Raw genomic sequence first — 19,260 nt, 5'->3', positions numbered from 1 at the left:
TTTACAGTGCAATTCAAGCTCCATTGCTTGTGGTGCACTTTTCTAAAAATCTATCTTTGTTGAAAGCTGCGTTGTACACAAGATAAATGAATTTCAATGTTAGACGCTGAGATCAAAACGGATATTTATATACAGGGCATACTGTTCTCAAACCTTTCATTTCTAAACTGAAATCGAATAAATATCACTCTATTCTTCTCTTCTAATTTCTCTCTGTCACGATGATGAAAGAAATGGAAATATTGTTCACCCAGCCTGTAAGTGTCTCAAATACACTCCCAACCACTTTCCCCACGGGATAACGGGAAGGCTTTTGTCATAATACATACTGACAACTGAGAGTTCAATTGCCTATACTCCGCAAAGGGACTAAATAGAATCAAGAGAACAGGCCTCAGAATATTATCTTTGTAAACACATCCATGCTTCTCCTCTGTTTTAAGACAATTTATATTCATGAATATCATCAAAAGTTTTTCTTAGACACAAAAATAGAAAAAAGGTGTAATGAGGCAAAATATACAAGCTCACATGCAAAAATCAACCACGTTTGACCTCCAACCAAGAATATTTTTGTGTAATACATTACATCAGATGACATGCATACATTATATTGTGATCTCATTAGTATTCATAGGTTTTCATACTTAAAGTGTGCACACATACTTTTTCGTACATTTGGATAGCCACTATAAGGGCCAGATTTACTAACAGCTTCCACCAGCAAAGTATCTTTTGATGTTAAAAAACTACTGTCAAGATTTACTAAACACACGCAGTGAAAAATTAGCGCTGAAAAGGCGTGGACAGTTGTTTTTGCGGCTGACCTTATTGCAAATGCATTTGCAGGAGTTTCCCTTTCAGATGCAAAATTTATGGGAGGAGAGTATTTAAATGAATCACGCAAGGTGATTTACTAAGGTTTGTGCTAGTCATTTTACTGGTATTTGCACCATTATGTAATGCCCAAAAAAAGCATGTCTTAAACCAGATGCTAATTTGCACTGCTCTAGGTACATTGCGTTGGTCATTATGGAAATGATCCGGGTGCATCTGTGTTCTTTCATTTGCACGTCGCCAGTAGATCACGCGCAGAATTTTCCACTCCTATCCTCTGTGCTTTTAAGGCGGGCATACACTGTGCGATTTCAGCAAGGTTCTGACTCAATCTGCATGCGATGTAAAGCCAAGCTTCACAATTCATGTGCTCACACTATACGGTCCGATCGTCGAGCTGCGACTTGACTGCTCACACTATACTTGTGAAATATGTGCGATAAACCCATGCAGGGTTGCGCAGATAGCTAGATGATACCCAGAGATATCGTCCAAAGCATTAGCTATCAATATCAAGAGTATTTAGCATTTCCAATTTATGTATTAAATTATTATTGGGGGGCCGAGAGCCGTGAGAGAACGGCGGGAGGCCGGTTGCGTGACTGATAAGGAGCGTCACCTCGGCTGAACCGGTCTCATATATGTCACAGAGGAGTTTCGGAAGCATAAAAGGAGGAGCGACGACAGTGAAGGACCAGGCCTGGAAAATTTTACATTATGTTTTGTTTATGTGTGTGCGCGGCAGTCATTTGTGGCTTGCTGTTGATGTGTGAGCTTCTGTTTGCTGTTACCTCTTTATTTATACTCCTCTGGTCTTAGATGTGTGATAAGAAATGCCTAGAGATTTACCATAATGTGTGATTTATATCTGAGTGATCTGCAAAAAACATCTTAAATAAGCATAATGTGTGATTTAAGTCACCTTAATGTCAACTAAGGATATTGCAGTAACATTTTACATCAAATATCACAGATAAACAAGAATTTATGTAACATGAAGCATGAATATTTCACGTCTCATGTCTTTCCAAACCCGAATGCTGTATGCAATTCCATTCATTGGCAGTTGATTGTGACCAAGCATGTTATGATTCAAAATAAACAAAATTAAATAAATAAAGCCACAAAAGAACTGTATATAAAAAAAGCCTTTTGACTCTAGATTCCAAGTCTTCTGAAGCCATACGAAAGTTTTGTGTGAGGATCAGACTGAAATCTAGCTCATTATTCACTGAAAAGGTCATGTTCACAGATGAGAAACAATGTTTTGTGTGGTCAACTTGCCATTTTTAAATCAAAACTATCGTATGGCTATAGAGGGCCCGGAATCTATCGCACAAGTTGTATAGACTACTTACTTTTGTTATGCTTTCATGCTGTTGCTGTTTTTTAATGGGGTTTTTTGAAGCTTGACAGCTGCTATGAACTGCCATTGTATGGAAAAGATTGTCCTTTTTGTGTGCCACAAAAAAATAACAGAATAAAGGTTTGAAACAACTCCCTTGTCCTCCCTCCAGGATGTCATCATCCCTAGGGTGAGGACAAGGGCAAAAAAACTAAAATCACAAAACCCACACACTCATGACACAAAGTCTTTTTACTTCGGTACAGACCTCTGGGCACCTGAACATCCAGGAAGAAGAAATTCGCATCTCCATCAATAACAGTTAATGGCCACTACTGTGTGCTCTATTACTTTTTGCTGTTCAATATTATATCAGGCATTATGCAATAAAAATTTACATTAGGTAATATTTATATAGTTACACTGTTGAAACACGATGCACACATCTATTAATATTTCTGTTTACTCAATCTAAATGCTTATTCTCTTGCACTGTATCTTGTATTTAATATATGTAAGTGCTCAGAGTTCCTGTAAACCATTTCATTTTCATTTTATTGGGAAAACTATTCCTTTAATGGCTAAGGGGTTTGTACAGTACAGCACTACCATTCAAAAGTTTCAGGGCGGTAAGATTTTTTTATGTTTTTGAAAGAAGTCTCTTATGCTCACCAAGGCTGCATTTATTTTTATCAAAAAACACTAAATTAATATATTAGTAAAGGTAACAGTAATACTGTGAAATTTAATTACAATTTAAAATAACTTTTAATATTAATATATTTTAAAATTTAATTTATTCCAATCATGGCAAAACAGAATTTTCAGTTATAATCAGTGTCACGTGATCATTCAGAAATCCTTTTAATATGATGATTTGGTATGGCCAGCCATTTTAACATTTAATCCTTAAAACGAACGATACTAGAACTTATTCATTAAACACTAGTCCGTATTCCAATTGTGTCTAGTATTTAATTATACTTAAGAAAAATGTGAACTAGTACTACTTACTATCATACTACTCTCTAATGAATAAGTACTAGTATCTTTTAAAAGGGTACTAGTACCTAAAGTTTAAACTTACTGACCCCAAACTTTCAAATGGTTGTGTATCTGTTATAAAGTAAATATTAATAAGCTCTGCTGTAATATACATCTAAAAGGGTTAAAAGGATACATCTAAATGTTTGAAATTCTTTCTTCTGCTGAACACAAAAGAAGATATTTTGTAGAGGAACAGCTGATGGGCCCCATTGACTTTCATGGTATGGAAAAAAAACCTAGGCCCATCAACATTCTTCAAAATATCTTCTTTTGTGTTCAACAAGTAAATGAAAACAGAATTTTCCTTTTTGGGTGAACTATCCTTTTAAGACAGAACTGTATTTGAAAGGTTAACTGTTGACATAGTAGTTCATTTGAAAGTGTAATTTACCTGCATGCACTCGTTGGCCCTCATCCTGAAAACCTCTGGCTCCTTCTTTAGCTTCCAGGGGTATTTGTGGCTCAGCGGCTTCGTCTTCTGTAGTCTCAGAGTCTACCACAAAGAAACAAAGCATTAAGTCAAAAAACACCACCTGTAATGATAACGGACATCAAACCAAGCAAATAAAATCATATTATGACCTTTTGAGTAAACTATTTTACTTTCTTTGAGGAAAAGTGTATCACTTGAGTAAAAAAAAAAAGCAATCGCCACATAGTGATAAGTGATATTAATAAATAGAAATGTGTTTGAATTAGAAGCATCGTGGGGAACAAGGGGATGAACCACTTCATTGAGCCCAAAGATGAAAACAAACATTACCATAACTTTGCTTCCGACAGGAGCGGAAAACTTCGCTTCCATAGTGGCAGAGGAAAGAAGCAGACAAGACATCACCATTACTATAGAGACGAATCCCATCCCAGTAGACAGATAAGACATGCAGCAACAAACTACTGAATGGACACATTTGCACCGTTTACTGGTCCTGGTTGACTAGTACTTGCTGCTCAACATCACTGCCATCTGCTTTTGCTTTGTTTTCTGCGTATAAAACACTTGAGCTTGTAAGGATGGTCAAACAGGCCAATCAAAATACAAATTACTTACTTAAAGTCTGCACATTAAATTAAATAATTAAATGTTCAATTATGTTGGATTATTTGCAGATCAAACCCTGTGGGCTCAATCCTGCCAGTACAAATTTGTGAAAGGAGCAGCAAATTCCTGAAGTTGCAAATCAAATATTTGATTTCAGACAAGATAAAGGGTTTTGAGCCTTTAAATGCATATTTTTCAATAATGAATGCATTACATTGTTAAGCCAGTTCATTTTGAATTATCATCCATTTTAAATGAGATCAAAGCTAATTTAGTTGCACAGATGGTACTGTGGTGCTATGTATTTCTAAACATTAAGGATTATCAGAAACATTTGAATCCATGAGGTTCATGTAAAAGAAAAAGGAAATACGAAAATGTTTTAATAGAGCCTGATCTTAAATGGAGAATGCAATCAAGAGTGTAATCCACATTAATTCTGCCTGTCTAATTAATTTTTAAAGCATAGTTTCAATTTAAAGATGTTTTATAGGGAGCCATGTCTAAAATCTCATCACATCGGTGCAAAAGTGTCAGCAGTTCGTATAAATTGCTTCAATGATAAGCACTGCTAAGCTTTTTGCATTATTAATGCTGAGATTATAGTGTCTTTGTACATAAGGTGAACAGATTTATTGTCAGGCTCCTCTTTATCAGAGCGAGCAGACACAATTCCAGAAAAACTGTCTAGCATGACTTCTCAAATCCAAGCACACAAACACGACACTGAATGATAACTGGGGTTCGCAAACATATTACTCCTATTTTAATGTCTCTTGGTTGCCTCTTAAACTGGTTGCCTAATGTCTCTTAAAATATTGTTGTTTGTTTTCAAATACTTAAATGGTCTTGCACCCTCTTACCTATCTGAACTTTTAACTTTAAACGTGCCCGGTATATGTCTACGGTCCACAAGCGGTCCTTTTGACAGGGCATTTTACTAAATTTCAATTAAGGTTTTATTACATTATGTGTTAATGGTTTATTTTGCTTCTTCTTTCATGTTTCCTGGACTTTTACCTTGTAAAGCACAGTGGCCAACTTCTGTTGTGTTTATTTGTGCTATATAAATGAAATGAAATGAATGGCATCTTCACTAATAATCAAAAACACAATGATTTATTACAAATCACAACAGGAACACAAATTTTAACAACATTGACGATTCCTAAAGATGTATAGTCAGTACTTAAAACTGAGGATGCATTACGTATAGGCTATCGGCAGCATTGGGGAGATGTTTTCAGAGTGTGCAGGCTGATATAAAGCAGACTAAATTATTTTATAATTATCATGAATATGAATGATATCCCCATTAGCAGTAATTTATAACAAACACTTATCTGATAGGTAATGGGAGCAGTGCAGCAGCAGAGGTACTTTATTCTCAATTTAGGGCACACAATTTAGATCATATTTGTCTGAACTGAGCACTTCCTCTGATGTAGGCCCTCAAGGTGTCTCTGAAGAGGGCCTTGATCCAGAGATTGATTACAATTACATATTCAAAAGGATGACTTTTTGGGCTTACCTCAGAGTATCAAGTGATAGGAATCCTAAATCTTAATGATTTATCATCAATCTCAGAAGCCACAGAGACTTAGACTTTGTTATTTGTATGGTACTTCTAAGTTAGAAACACATTTTGCAAGTACTCAATGCAGACGCAAATTCTTAAAATACAATTCATAGAAGGCCAAATTAAATCTGTTGGATGAAAATGGACTAAACCGCTCAATTGATATGGATTAATTTAACGATCTCTTCATGGATTTTTTTGAAGCGTCAAAGTGGTAGTTGCATAGACTGTCAATGGAGGGACAGAAATCTCTCAGATTTTATGAAAAATATTTTCATTTGCGCTTGAACGAAAGTCTTACGGGTTTGGAACGACATGAAGGGGAGTATTTAATGACAGAATTTTCATGTTTGGGTGAATTAACCCTTTAACTAAAACTTCAACGAAAATTAGAAATGTTGGCTTGGCAAATAACTCAAAGTACTAAAACTTTTAAAACTTTTTTTTTTACTTTTGAATTTTTTTGAATTGCAATTCAGTAAAGTCCTCTTCATATCATTCCAATCAAATTTCCAATTTAACTTTTTGTGTGGCACCACCAGTTCAACTTGAATTCACGCTCATGACTTCAATTCTTCAGTTTGAATTTCTCCCATGTCTGCTAGCAGAGGCATATTGCAAGATTATCTGCACTCTCTTTAAAATTGTAGAGGGGGGGGGGGGGGGGGGGGGGGGGGGGGGGGTTCAATGCATCCTCGTTTTTAAACAAAGACCCCACATTAGATGACTGACAGACTCTGAAGAGTTATCATAAAATCTCTCTTGTAATAACCTGTTATCTATAAAGCCAAACACACCATGAGTGAACCTCCCAAATGTTCGGTTAGAGTGTCCGGTTTTCTGGAAAGAGAAAGAGAGAAGAGCTATTTTAGTGGTTGCACAGAATGCTTCAAATATGATTATCACTTCAAATGAGCAAAACAAGCAAGCATTTCAAACAGCACACCAGCAGATATCCCCAAAGCTGACTAACAAGAGCTCTTTTGAAACGAGATGCCTGTGCCACTTGTCGGTCTTCAAAAAAAACATGTCCGTCTTTGCTCTGTTAACCTAGATTTTAAATCATATGTAGGGCATTTGGTGACTGAGAGGCTAAAAAAATGAGCTAGTTTCTTTTGCCAATCCCTGCGTTGGTGTGGCCGAATGTCACCTTGCATTAAACACATCTGCTAAGTGACAAGTATGAAAGCATCCAGCACAGCTTAAATGGGCCATACGAAATGGTTGATCCTTGTTCTGTTACAAACTGTTATTCCCAGCTTTCAAGCAACATACTGGAAGGCATGTCATTTCTTTGTCCATTTTTAAACAAATTCATCTTGTTTAGTGAGAAATGTGATTCTTAGCTTCCCAGTATCGCTTCCTATCCAACTATGTTCACAATGGATGAATGTAAACCGAAGCAACACAGAGGACGCATCGGGCAGCGGCTGTCTGTCACTCCCAATCCATTAGTTACAGGGAGAATTGAAATCCTAATGGCTGATGCACCAGTAATTTAAAACCCTTCTTCTGTGAATCTGTTTCCTAACCGCATTAGCTAAGGACGGTGGCCATCCGTTTCAGAGACTGGTGCCTGGAGCTTTGCGGGGTTGGTGAAGGGGAAAGGCAAATAAAAGTGGATGAACTTTTAGAGGAATTACAAGCAGGTCGTTTTAATTCATATGCCTATGCTCAGCGCTTTCTGCTTGTTGTAAAGAAAACATTTACAAGGCATTAAAACATCTGAATAATTCATAGGCGAAGAAGGATTCGTGTGCATGTGATGCTGGTTAGTTTGTCATTAGCCTCCATGTTTGGCATCTTAATGGACGAAAAGGCTGGTTCCACTCCACCGCTCAAGTGCCATGCATTATGCAAAAGATTTGAATTGTTCTATTGCCTTGATTAGTCAAAACACAACAGCCTCAGAAATGCATTTGATGATCAATTCACACATAGAGACGACTATTGACAAAGCCTCCGCACACTTGCTACGAGTATCGTTAGAATTTATTTACATGCATTTCTCGGCTGAAACTCTTAGGGAAAATGCACATTTTCCATTGCATGTAACATTAGAAAATATTTATTCTGTTTATCCCATTTTAATGTCCACTAGACAATTACACATCCAGTCAGTTAGAAAAGTCATTTTTTTGAGGTGCCGTCGCTGTAGAACAAACAATGAAAATAACACACAAAGATTCAGGGATTTATTCTAAATCGCTAACCCCAAGTATGATCAATGATAATATGGATGCTTGCCTTTGCGAGCGCCACTAATTACATCAAAATCAATGAATCCACATAACAATCAATTCCCTAATCTATACATTAAATGGCAAATGTACAGAGAGGAGACTCTAAGGTTGACATAATGTTTGAGCTTTGGTTCTCTGTCCCATGATGTTCTGAAAACTGCTATAAGAACAGAGGGCCCTTCAAGCTTCAATTACATTTTCGAAACTGACACTTATCCAAAATGACCTGCCAAATGCACACTCACTCCTTTGATTGTGAGCAGGCCACTGAGGGAGGATCTTCAGCCAGCCATCTGTGCTGTGAAGAGCTGAGGCAGAAGTAAACACGGACTCAAGCAGTCAACGGTTGACTTTCAGTGACCATGTTGTATGACAACATCAAGAACGGCTACAAAAAAGACAAGGCTCCGCAGCCTATTATTTTTTATGATTATGTAATCCAATTAAAATGAAATGGAATATCCATAACCATAACAGGATGATAAAAATACAAATTAATAACAAAATGAACATTGCTTATTAGCTTGATAAATCATTTTCTTCTTCAGCAAGATATTTTTAGAGCTAAATTTGTATATTTTCTGAAGAAACTGAGATACAAGCAAACTTTTGGTTGTTTTCAATGCGATTACTAAGATCTTCGGAAATATTTTAGTGCATTAAGTGGTTGCCAGGGTCTTTTGGATGGTTGCAAGGATGTTCTAAATATTCCATAACGATGTTGCCTTCGACGATATCTTCTTTTGGACAAAGTCGCATATATTTTTCATAGTGACGGCAATTCCAGAATGCATTACGACAAGATCAATGAAAATATTATTCCGAGATGGCGGACATAGAGGTAAGTCATAAGACTTATTTTTCTTTCAGAACAGAACAATATTGACAAAAACAGTTAAATCTATCCTAGAGTTCATTACAATAATCTCAATGAAAAATCCAAGATGGTGGATAATGCGGGAGAATTGTCAATTATCACTTTAATACTTAAATTACTACTGAACAATATTGATAATAAAATGGTTAAATCCACCAAAAATAAACAAGTTTACCTAATATACTTGTCTGCTCAGAAAAGTATTATATTAGCAACAAGCTAAAACTAAATCCTATTGAAACTTTAAGTAGACAGCTCTCTAGGTTTCAAAACAGAGCTATAAAATGTTTAAAAATATCATACAGTCATTAGTTGGCACCAAAACACCATGAGCTGCATCAACAGGGCTGCTTTTGTTATCTGTTTCTAGCCACTCTATTTGTCCAGACAAAAACCTCTAAGCCCAGTTGGTCAGCACCTTGGAGAGCTCAAATTATTTTTCTTGTCAGCTCACACCACAGGCATTCACACTGGATGAATCAAACCTCTCTGGGCAACCGCTGTTTGGATAATTTTTTACCTTCTTGGTCATCAGGTAATTTGTATGTTGCCAGGTTAGGCACATTGAGGTGTGATGAATGCTGCCAGGCACTATTTAATCTGGGTTGCGGTATCTGCTTTCTGCTCTAACTCCACTCTTTCAGCCCTGAGGCAGTAGGCTATTTCAATCTCACCCGGTCTGACTTTTCATTACTCTTGCCAATGCAGCAAGTGAATCACTTCACACCTTAAGAAACACAGCTCTCTCAGCTACCCGTTGGGTTCCTTAATGCTTGTGAGTCAGTAGGGCAGGTTTAGAAAGAACGGTGGGAGCTCACGTGATTCAAGACCCCGTTTACACTGCCAACTTGTTGTATATGGCAACTGTATTGATATTACTCAAACGTTCTGGTTAAAAATTTGTTCTAAACTTCAAAAACCATGTCACTAAAAATGTCAGCCATGTTAATCAGAGGTTTTACATTCATGTCATGGCCATGGTCAATTTCTACAAGGAACAAGGTCAGAAAAACAACAACTTTTAGCTTGACACTGGAGCAGTACCCTCAATGGTGCACATTTGTGCCTTATTCAATGTATTCACTTAAGTACTGATTATTAATTAACTACCTGTACTTAGTATAGGGTTAGCGTTAGGTTATGTTTACACTTTCAAGTGGAATGTAAAACTAAAAATTCAAGATATAAAGATTGTTTAACAAAATAACCATCAGCAACTGGTCGTCTTTCTGTTCATATACTACATTTTGATTGATCTTGTCTTCCCTGCATATACATTTAATCATTTATAGCCACCATAAATGTCTGAAATCAAATGCAACTGCCTTGCTGCCTCTCTATCCAGTCAGTCAATTTACAGACAGCATTTTTGTATGAATTAAGAAAACTGAGGCAAAACACCATGTCTAATGGTCTAGAACAAATTCAAATGGGCTTTAGAGAAAACCAAGCCAATATTTAAGCAACTAAAATGCTTATTTCTTGGTAGAAATATAATCGTTAAATTGGCATTGTTCGCACCATTAGACACCATTTTTATTCTTCCCACCAAGCGCCAAACCACTTGCACATGATTGTGAGATATCGGTAGTGAAGTATACATCTATGATTAAAAAAATATATATATATATATGTCAAATAGATTATGCAAATACTGAATTCAAATATCTCCGTACACCGCCTGCAAAAGCAGACCTTTTCAAGTTTTGGAAACAGACTGTATGTTGAATCTGTAATGTGCAGCACACAGGAATCAAGATGTCTGCTGAGTGTCATAATGATGGCAAAGTGTTAGTCTTATTTAAAAAAACAAACAAAAAAAAACTAACACCTAAGCTTCTTTTGCTGCCTCGCAAGCATTGGTATATGATTCAGGAAATGTGAATCTAGTTATCTTTAGTTCTTTAAGCATCAATGGGATTTGCTATCTCCCTAAAACACATCACATGAAGGAATGAAATAATTACATATTATTCACATGACATGATAGAAACTGAAACTACCATTTAGCCTACATCTGAAACTATGACTCAGACACCTGTTCGGTATCTGTCTGGTCTCTAAGCTACATCTCTGCCCCATCCACCCGCTTGTCTCCGTCTGCCGACTAAGATCCAATTATCTTTTTCTTTTACCCATCCCCCTCTCCTCTCCTTCACACCCACTTTTCCTTTCATCTTCACAAGGATTCCTATCAGCCTGAGAGGAAGCTGTAAGAGGTCGTCCTGCTCTCACCTCCTCTCACCAGTAAAATGTCACAATGACATATTGTCTAAAGGAGGATCCTCTTATGCAATTACAGCCAATGGCAAAGTGATGGTGTGCAGATTGCTCATTTTCACTTTATGGCCATCCAGGGAGAGGGGAGAAGGTTCGCATTTTGACCTGACACTGACAGTCTATATACAAAGCAAACACCACAAATAACTGATCATTTCTAAGCCAAAAACACCTAAACATTAGTAAATTTAGCTATATATATGGGGATAGTTCACCCAAAAACGAAAACTGTCATTATGTACCCACCCTAATGTTGTTCAAAACTGTATGCATTTCATTTTGTACAGAATACAAAGAACACTGGACCCCAATGACTGTCATTGTATGGACTCATATGGACTTTTGTGTTCCACAGAAGGATGCATTATTGAAATAACATGAGGATTAACCTGACGGACAATTGCGGTACAGAATATCATAGAGATTTGAGGTGGTGAGTTCTTTTGACCTGGACCAGTAAGTAGCCCCTATAGCAACCACCTAGCAACACACTAAAAGCACCTTAGCAACCGCACAGCAATGCCTCGGGAGTACAATTTCAACAGACATCTAGTTCTGGAGCGCAATAATAATCTACTACTGTAATTCTGTTTAGCTGCAGTATTTACTGAATGTAGTAAATAAAAAAGTAGATATGTAATCATTTTAGTTTTGATGTAACAATCTCCCTGTTAATGCAGAGAAGTGTGAGGTAGTCAAATTTACGATCCCACAGATCCCTAGAAATGTGCATCAGGGGAAAATCAGTTGCTGCTACAAGCATTTCTGTTTTATTGCTCTTGGACAAGAAAACAACCTACATGCTGACTTGCCATATTTCTTCTGTACTGGTGCAAAATTTAACAATATGACTGATGACATATTCAATGCTGGTTCCAATATAAACATTTTCTATTATAAACAATATCTTGGATTTCTGACCCACTGAGAACCCCTTAAAAAAATGACAGCAAAGTACCCAAGAGGCTGTCATCTTTGTCTGGTTCCTAGCGTAACCCAGAATGCATCAGAATATGATAGAGTTTAATGAGTCGTGGACGTTCACCTATTCAGCTGTAATCATCCTCACGCAATTAGCCAGATGGGTGCCGTTTGTTTACAAGAAAAGGGTGGGGCGCAGGAGTCGAATAAGCGCTAACATCCCTAAAGGAGGGAATTGGGTCAAGTCTCCCTCAGACGGAGCTCATTGAATGACAAAACCCCACACATATGGGTCAAACTCAAACTCCCAGTCAGTTATGAGTCAACATGCAAGGCAAGACAAATAAGGCATGCAACAACTCACCTGAAAGCGTTTCTTGGACCAGATTTTCTTCATGGCTTGGAGTAATCCTGGTCTTTTGTTGCGTGTAAGCGAGGTGGGAGTGACGTTCTCTGGGAGCTGGGGATTCACGGTCAGACCCGGTGGTCCCCTGATCGTATTGGTAGCATGATCTGAATCCAGCTTGGACTGCTGAAAAAGCCACTCAAGAAAGGAAACGTACCTAACTGACTGGTAATTCACCTGCTGTAATTTCTCTGAGAACAAAAGTTCTTTCTCAAAAACTTGATTTTTCCGAGCATGCTCCCTAAAAACTCAATTTTGTATTATAAAGTTGTTCCGCTCCAGGTATTGCGCTGTCGTTCTTTCAGTTTAGGCAGCAGCTCGAACTAATACCAGAATAAAATAAAATAAAACATTTGAGAAAAATGAACCTCAGTAGACAGCACCCCCTCAGTGCTTCAGGATTCCCAGTGGCAAATAATCAGAGCTTGCTCTAAACCATCGTGTTGACCAATAAGAGCGCAGAATAATAAACCCAGCCAGCAGCAGCGAGCAAAATATTGTGTGTGTGGAGAGGTAAGCAGAGAGCGAGCGAGCAAGAGAGAGAAAACACTAGCCTGCACCGTTTTGGGGGAAGGGAGGGGAGAAGACAAAAAGAGAGAGAGAGGAAAGAAAAAAAGGGACAGAATGAGTAAGAGAGAAAGAATGAGTCAGTCCTATCGAGTCTTGCACTGAGGGATGCCAGTTGGCAAATCCTTTTTCATGTCCCGTTTTGCTTTTTCTCCCCTTTTCTCCCCCTCACTTTTCTCGTTCTGTTGTGCACCGAGGCTGAACGCATGTCTCCTGCCCAGCAGCAGAAGCAGTCGGGAGTCTCCTCACCCACTGCCTTCGTTTCATATTCAGGATCAATGCCCGTGACGTCAGAGCAGCCTCCAGTCGATGGTGCCTTTTTGCAACCCACCATTGGCACATTTTAAAAATAAATGTTAACATTTTTGTTTCCTCGCCTTTTTTACCCCCAAGGTACAGGTGGGTGGCATGAACAAACTCTTATAAAATTACTAGGGATGCACCGAAATGAAAATTCTGGACCAATTTTGTTTGGAAACGCCAAACAATGCAAAATCTGCTTCTTCTTGAGACTAAAGCTGCGGTCACATTTCTGCAAATTTTTACAGGCAATATCCAGTCATTTTAATAGGAATCCACACATAGGGCTGGGTATCGATTTCGATACCTTTTTAGGCACCGACCGAATTGCCTCGATATCATCGAGCATCAAAAAATGTCTTATCGTTCTGTACCAAATTTCTTTATTTTGAATCTCGTCAACATCAGTGAGCCAATAAACATGCAGCATGATTGGCTGTGGCGAGGCATCAAGGAAAAACACTAGTTTACGCCGGTTACGCCCAGAGACGTGGGTCACACGTGAGGCTGGAGTGTGTAAGCGTCCCAACCCCTATAGATGTAAAAGATGTGGAAAAGATCAAAAGTGTGGCTACATTTCACCCGGCTCGAAGAGTGCGCGATGCAATATTTGCGACAAGATAACTGCTGCCAAGACCAGCAACACGACAAATCTGATGAAGCACTTGACAGTGCACGGAATAAACTTAAGAGCAGAAAGTTGCTCCATCTTCGACTGAAAGAAGAACTGGAGCCCGTCACAAATGAACCGAAACTAAGGCTACTTGCTAACTACTTGCTAAGGCTACTGAAACAAACTGAAATAGGCTACTTGCCTCACAGACATGAGAAATAGGTGTACATAGAAAGCTTGAAATGTCTACTTTTAAACTAACCAATTTGAATCGAAAACAGATACTCTCTGATAATGTAATCCAAATGAAAGGTGCATTTCTCTCTATACACGCACGTTCACTATAATGCGAAGATGACGAGTCAGCAACGTCAACTTCATCTTTGCAACAAACACTGACTCAGAAAACACTAGTTTATTAAAAAAACAATTAAAAAGTCTCCTTGCTATTTTTTCCCAGACACATTTTCAGGTAATGTGTAATGTAATCTTAAAATGGATTTAAATAAAATTGGTATCGGAAAAAGTATCATTCAGGAACCGGTATCGAAGTCAAGGTATCATATCGGTATCGAAAATTTTTGAACGATACCCAGCCCTATCCACAAAATGTGGAATTTTGCACAAAAGATATCTCCACACAGATTTCGCAATGGGTTCAAGCTGGTTGACCACACATTGACCATTAGAAACCTGCTTGGTTTGAAAGTGACTTCCATGTGAGCTGTTTCATACAATGCTGCTACAAGACAACAGACCTTTTTGTCAATGAAATTTCAGTTTTGCTGCTAACTTACCCTGTCATGAACAATATGTCATAACACCCAATGAATTAAGCCCACCTAAAGCCCCAAAGCAATAACTCCTTAAAGTCTTCTGTTTGTATCTTTTTTATACACTTAGATTTTACACTGGCATAGATACTGGCATGCTAGCCTATTTGCACATCTCTATGCAAACTTACCCTTCACTCTTTACTAAATAAATTAAATAAATATAGATCAGCACCTTACACAGCAACTCAGTCATGATCTTGACTTGGTTGGGACATGTCATAACTCTGTATTTGACATTATTCCACATTTCGTCATTCCTCTGACCTGAAATATCGTAAAGCAGACCTTCCAACTGATAGCTGCAGGAATATATCTACCACGGTATAAATGATATATCAGTATGCATACTGTTGCGTAGTGTATCGTCATGCAGCAGAGCCCTAGCTCAAGATGTCTAATCATTCCTCTCTCATTTCCCTCTGCAATAGTAGTTCAAATTATGTATTTAAGTTTATTAAAAGGTTTATTAGAATTTGCATCCCTTGGACAGAAATCAAATATCTTTAATGAGAAGACTGAGGCAATCATGTGCAGCTTTAGATTTGCATAATGAAATTATGAATTATAGAGTCTCGCACCTGCGATGTTAGCAAAGGGGGTCAGGGAGGCACATTGATTTTGAGCTCTTTAATTTCATGAAAGCACACGATCCATAACTGTACTACCAATACAGCAGCAAAGTGTATGTCGTACAACAAAAACACGCTCAAAAAGACACTGAGAAACAGATTGTGGTCTATGTGGCCATTGAAATGGATTGCCATTTTTCATAGCCAAAGTGCTCTCAAGCCGAAGCCTGCTGAGGCAGAACATCAAGGGGGTTTTGAGAGAGCCAGACACCCGACAAATTCCTTTATTCGTTCTCATTAGCTGTCACTGCTTGTGTTTATAATGACCCAGGTGGATGGTTGCCTTCCTTCATTCCTGTTGTGTTGTCCACACCTGGGTCCTTTTATTCTAATGCATTGTTATGTTGAGCCAACATGCATATAATTACAAACAGACGACTGAGAAGAGAATATGGTGCACAAAAACACATTGGGCCCTATTTTAACGATCTGAACGCAAGTATCAAACGCGAAACGCAAGTAACTTTGGGGGCGGATCTCGGGCGCCCGACGCAAATCTAAAATGGGTTGGTCTGAAGTAGCTACATTCCTCATAGGTGTGGTTTGGGCGTAACATTAAATAAACCAATCAGAGCGTCATCTCACATTCCCTTTAAAAGCAGGCGCGCTTGTTCTATGGCGGATTGCTATTATTATGGCGGATTTGCCAGGCGCACGCCAGGAGTGGCTCACAGCCGAGGAGACAGACGTTCTCATCAGGGCCGTAAAAGACAGAGAAGTGACATTGTATGGGGATGGGAGAAACCCACCCAAATTAGCTCTGGATAAACAGGCGTATAATAATTTGGGTAAATGTCTAAGCTAGATTTATGCCTATTTTTTCACATCTTCATGGACACCACAATGATTTCCCTCGTGTGGTAATATTTTTCCTTGTAATTATGTATGATTTGCAAAAATGGGAACTGCGTCTGTGTAGATGAGAGAAGCAAAGTGTATGCGTGTTGTGCACACTCTACATTATGGCCAAGCATGCGCCCTTAAAATAGCATCTGAATAACGCGCCACTGACTTTAGACTATAGGTTTTTCCTGATCAGTGGTGGAATTGTTTTCTGGAAACTGCAAAATAGCACCAGGGAACGTTTGCGCCAGAACACGCCTCCTCTTTTCGCTGAACCGCTCCCGGGAGCGCAAGTTCATTCCCTAATTTACCGATGTGCGTCTGTGGAGGGAAAAGTCTGCTGTGCGTCGGGTGCAAAATAGGAATGATAAATCCGTCGGTGTACAAAGTCAATTGCGATGGGTGCAAGATAGGGCCCATTAACTACATATGAAAGGATAATGCACATAAAACTGGAATAAAACTGATAATGCACATTTCACTGAAAAACAACTTGATTTGTTAACAACCACCTTAATGTTTATTAGTTTAGTTGATCAATCATGAAACATATAATTCTTTAAGTCAAAATCAGCCCTATTTATATTCACAAGACACATTCCTTATCAAACTGCCTCAAACAACATTCATTTTCATCTGATATCACAAATCCCTCTTATTATTCTTCCCATTTTAAACCCCCTCTTTCCATGATATTAATCAAATCCTGATGTATAAATGTCCGTTTCATGCAGAAATACATCAGATAACAAAAGTGTATAATTGGTAAGAATTGGGGATGCAATAGATTACTTTATTTATCTGTATTAGCCAATATTGTATATAAAATTGTGCATGTAACATTTAGATTAACTACACCATCATAATTTAGCGCACAGTCAATCTTTAATAAAACTAATTAAGGTTTAGATTGTTAACATTATAATAAACAAAGCTTTTACAGGATACAATATTTAAAAGTTTTGGGCCAGCATGATTTAAAAAAAAAAAGAAATTAATACTTTTATTTAGCGAGGATGATTTAAATTGATTAAAAGTAACAGTTAAGACATACAATGTTTATTTCAAATAAATGCTGTTCTTTTACTTTCTAACTTTCTAATCCCACAAAAATATTGACCAGCACAACGGTTTTCAACATTGATAATAATAAGAAATATTTCTTTCAGGAACAAATTACATTTTAAAATATAAAACAGTTTGTTTATTGTAATAATAATAATAATAATAACATTACTGTTTTTACTGTATTTTCTTATCAAATAAATGCAGCCTTGGTAAGCATAAGAGATGCATTTCAACAACATTTGCAGCCCCCCCCCCCCAAAAAAAAAAAATCAATACCACGTCTTTATCTATACTTTTAAACGGTAGTGTATACTAATACATTTGTAACATTTCAAGTTGTGTACATGGACGTTAATGGAACATTGATGGATAAGAATTAACAATGAACAATAGTATTTTTATAAATCAACATTAGCCTAGATTAATTAATACTGTAAAATAACGTTGCTCACAGTTGGTTCATGATACCTGATGCATTTACTAATGTTAACAAATTGAATAATATCAAAATAGTGATCAGTTTATCAGTATCAGCCAGAATAAAAAAAAAAATGGTGCATGGAATGTTTTTATTTATGTTGACTTTCAAGCTGTTTTTCTCAGATGTGAGGTGCTTGTTCTGCTTCAATGATGTGAACAGCAGTGTTACAAACTAGACTGCCAATTGACCTAGTCTCATTCTAAACATTTTCTGTGTCTCTTTCTTCTGTCTCTCTCTTTATCCATCTCTTCAGCCCTCGCTCTCTTTCTGACAGACAGTGGTCAATATCTGAGGGACCAGTACAGCTCTCTCTTTTCCTTGTTTCATGGATCTCATCGATCGGTCTTAAGAACAATTATAAGGCTCAGCTCTGTTCCACCTGGTGTCACATAGCTGACACACACATTTGTGTTGTTTTCACCTGTAAAACTCCCACATACCTCACTGACGCTAGCAAAGACATGAATCATGTTGCTGAATGCAAATTGTTCTGATTTAGGCCACTAGTGGAGGGGTCACTATGATGACTAAGATCCAAAAATGGTTTAGATTACACACATTTACTAGACTAAAAATAATAAGCTTTGTCAACCTAACTTAGTCAATTATATATAAACGCAAGACGTTTTTTTTTTACACTAAACACCACCCCATACACTACCATTCAAAAGTTTGAGGTTTTAAAGGAATTAAAGGGATAGTTCACACCCCCAAAAATGCCATCATTAATTACTCACCCTCGTGTCATTCCAAACCTGTACGACTTTCGTTCATCTTTGGAACACAAATGTAGAGCTTTCTGTCTCTCCATTGGCAGCTACGCAACTACCACTATGATGCTTCAAAAAGTTCATAAAGAGATCGTAAAACTAATCCATATGAATTGAGCGGTTTAATAAAATAAACTGAATAAACACTTTGACGTTGAATCAAAGGGAGGCAGAACTGTAGTGTGATTGCATCTCGTTCCAGTTTGTTTTCCAGGATGACTAATTTTAGCACTTTCAAAGAACAGCCACTTTGAGTATCAGACAGGCTGTCTTGCAAACTCTTCACTCATAGCTGCAATCGCCCAGCGGGCAGTGAAATAATGGCTTCCTATCTTAATGTGAATGGCGCACTATACCGAGTCAGAGTTATGTAAAAGTGATTAAAGCAAGCAGCGATCGTCCTCCAGGAGTCAGTCCCTCCAGTAAGGGACCAAGTTCCCACTGAACATCCACGGTTAGATCAGCAGGGTCTCCTATTCCCCTATCCCCGGGGGAACCATCTAATGAAATGTGGAGCAATTCCAGAAGCCCTACAAGCACAGTGTAATAACCCAAACGACTCTATTTAACAAGAAC

At 37.8% G+C, this 19,260-nt stretch overlaps 1 protein-coding gene across 6 annotated transcripts in view; it reads right to left on the bottom strand.

Annotated features, from left to right (window-relative positions):
• The window catches only part of spegb (striated muscle enriched protein kinase b), an 83,770-nt gene that overhangs the window by 43,582 nt on the left and 20,928 nt on the right, over positions 1-19,260 (bottom strand). For 2 of the 6 annotated variants that reach the window (XM_056237780.1, XM_056237775.1), the window contains exon 2: positions 3,621-3,722. Coding sequence is in view for 4 of the 6 variants with exons in the window: in XM_056237775.1 (XP_056093750.1) it covers positions 3,621-3,722 (102 nt within the window). In the remaining 2 variants the exon portion in view is untranslated. Of the gene's footprint in view, positions 1-3,620; positions 3,723-3,992; positions 4,028-6,622; positions 6,691-12,535; positions 13,387-19,260 lie in introns of those variants that run through there. The other 4 variants (XM_056237776.1, XM_056237777.1, XM_056237779.1 and 1 more) reach the window with 4 other exon arrangements.

This window comes from Rhinichthys klamathensis, unplaced genomic scaffold, assembly GCF_029890125.1.
Source record: "Rhinichthys klamathensis goyatoka isolate OS25496 unplaced genomic scaffold, OSU_Roscu_1.1 h1tg000497l_1, whole genome shotgun sequence".
Lineage (NCBI taxonomy): Eukaryota > Metazoa > Chordata > Actinopteri > Cypriniformes > Leuciscidae > Rhinichthys > Rhinichthys klamathensis.
Note: the sequence above shows the minus strand (reverse complement) of the source record. Positions and strands in the feature narration are given on the sequence as shown.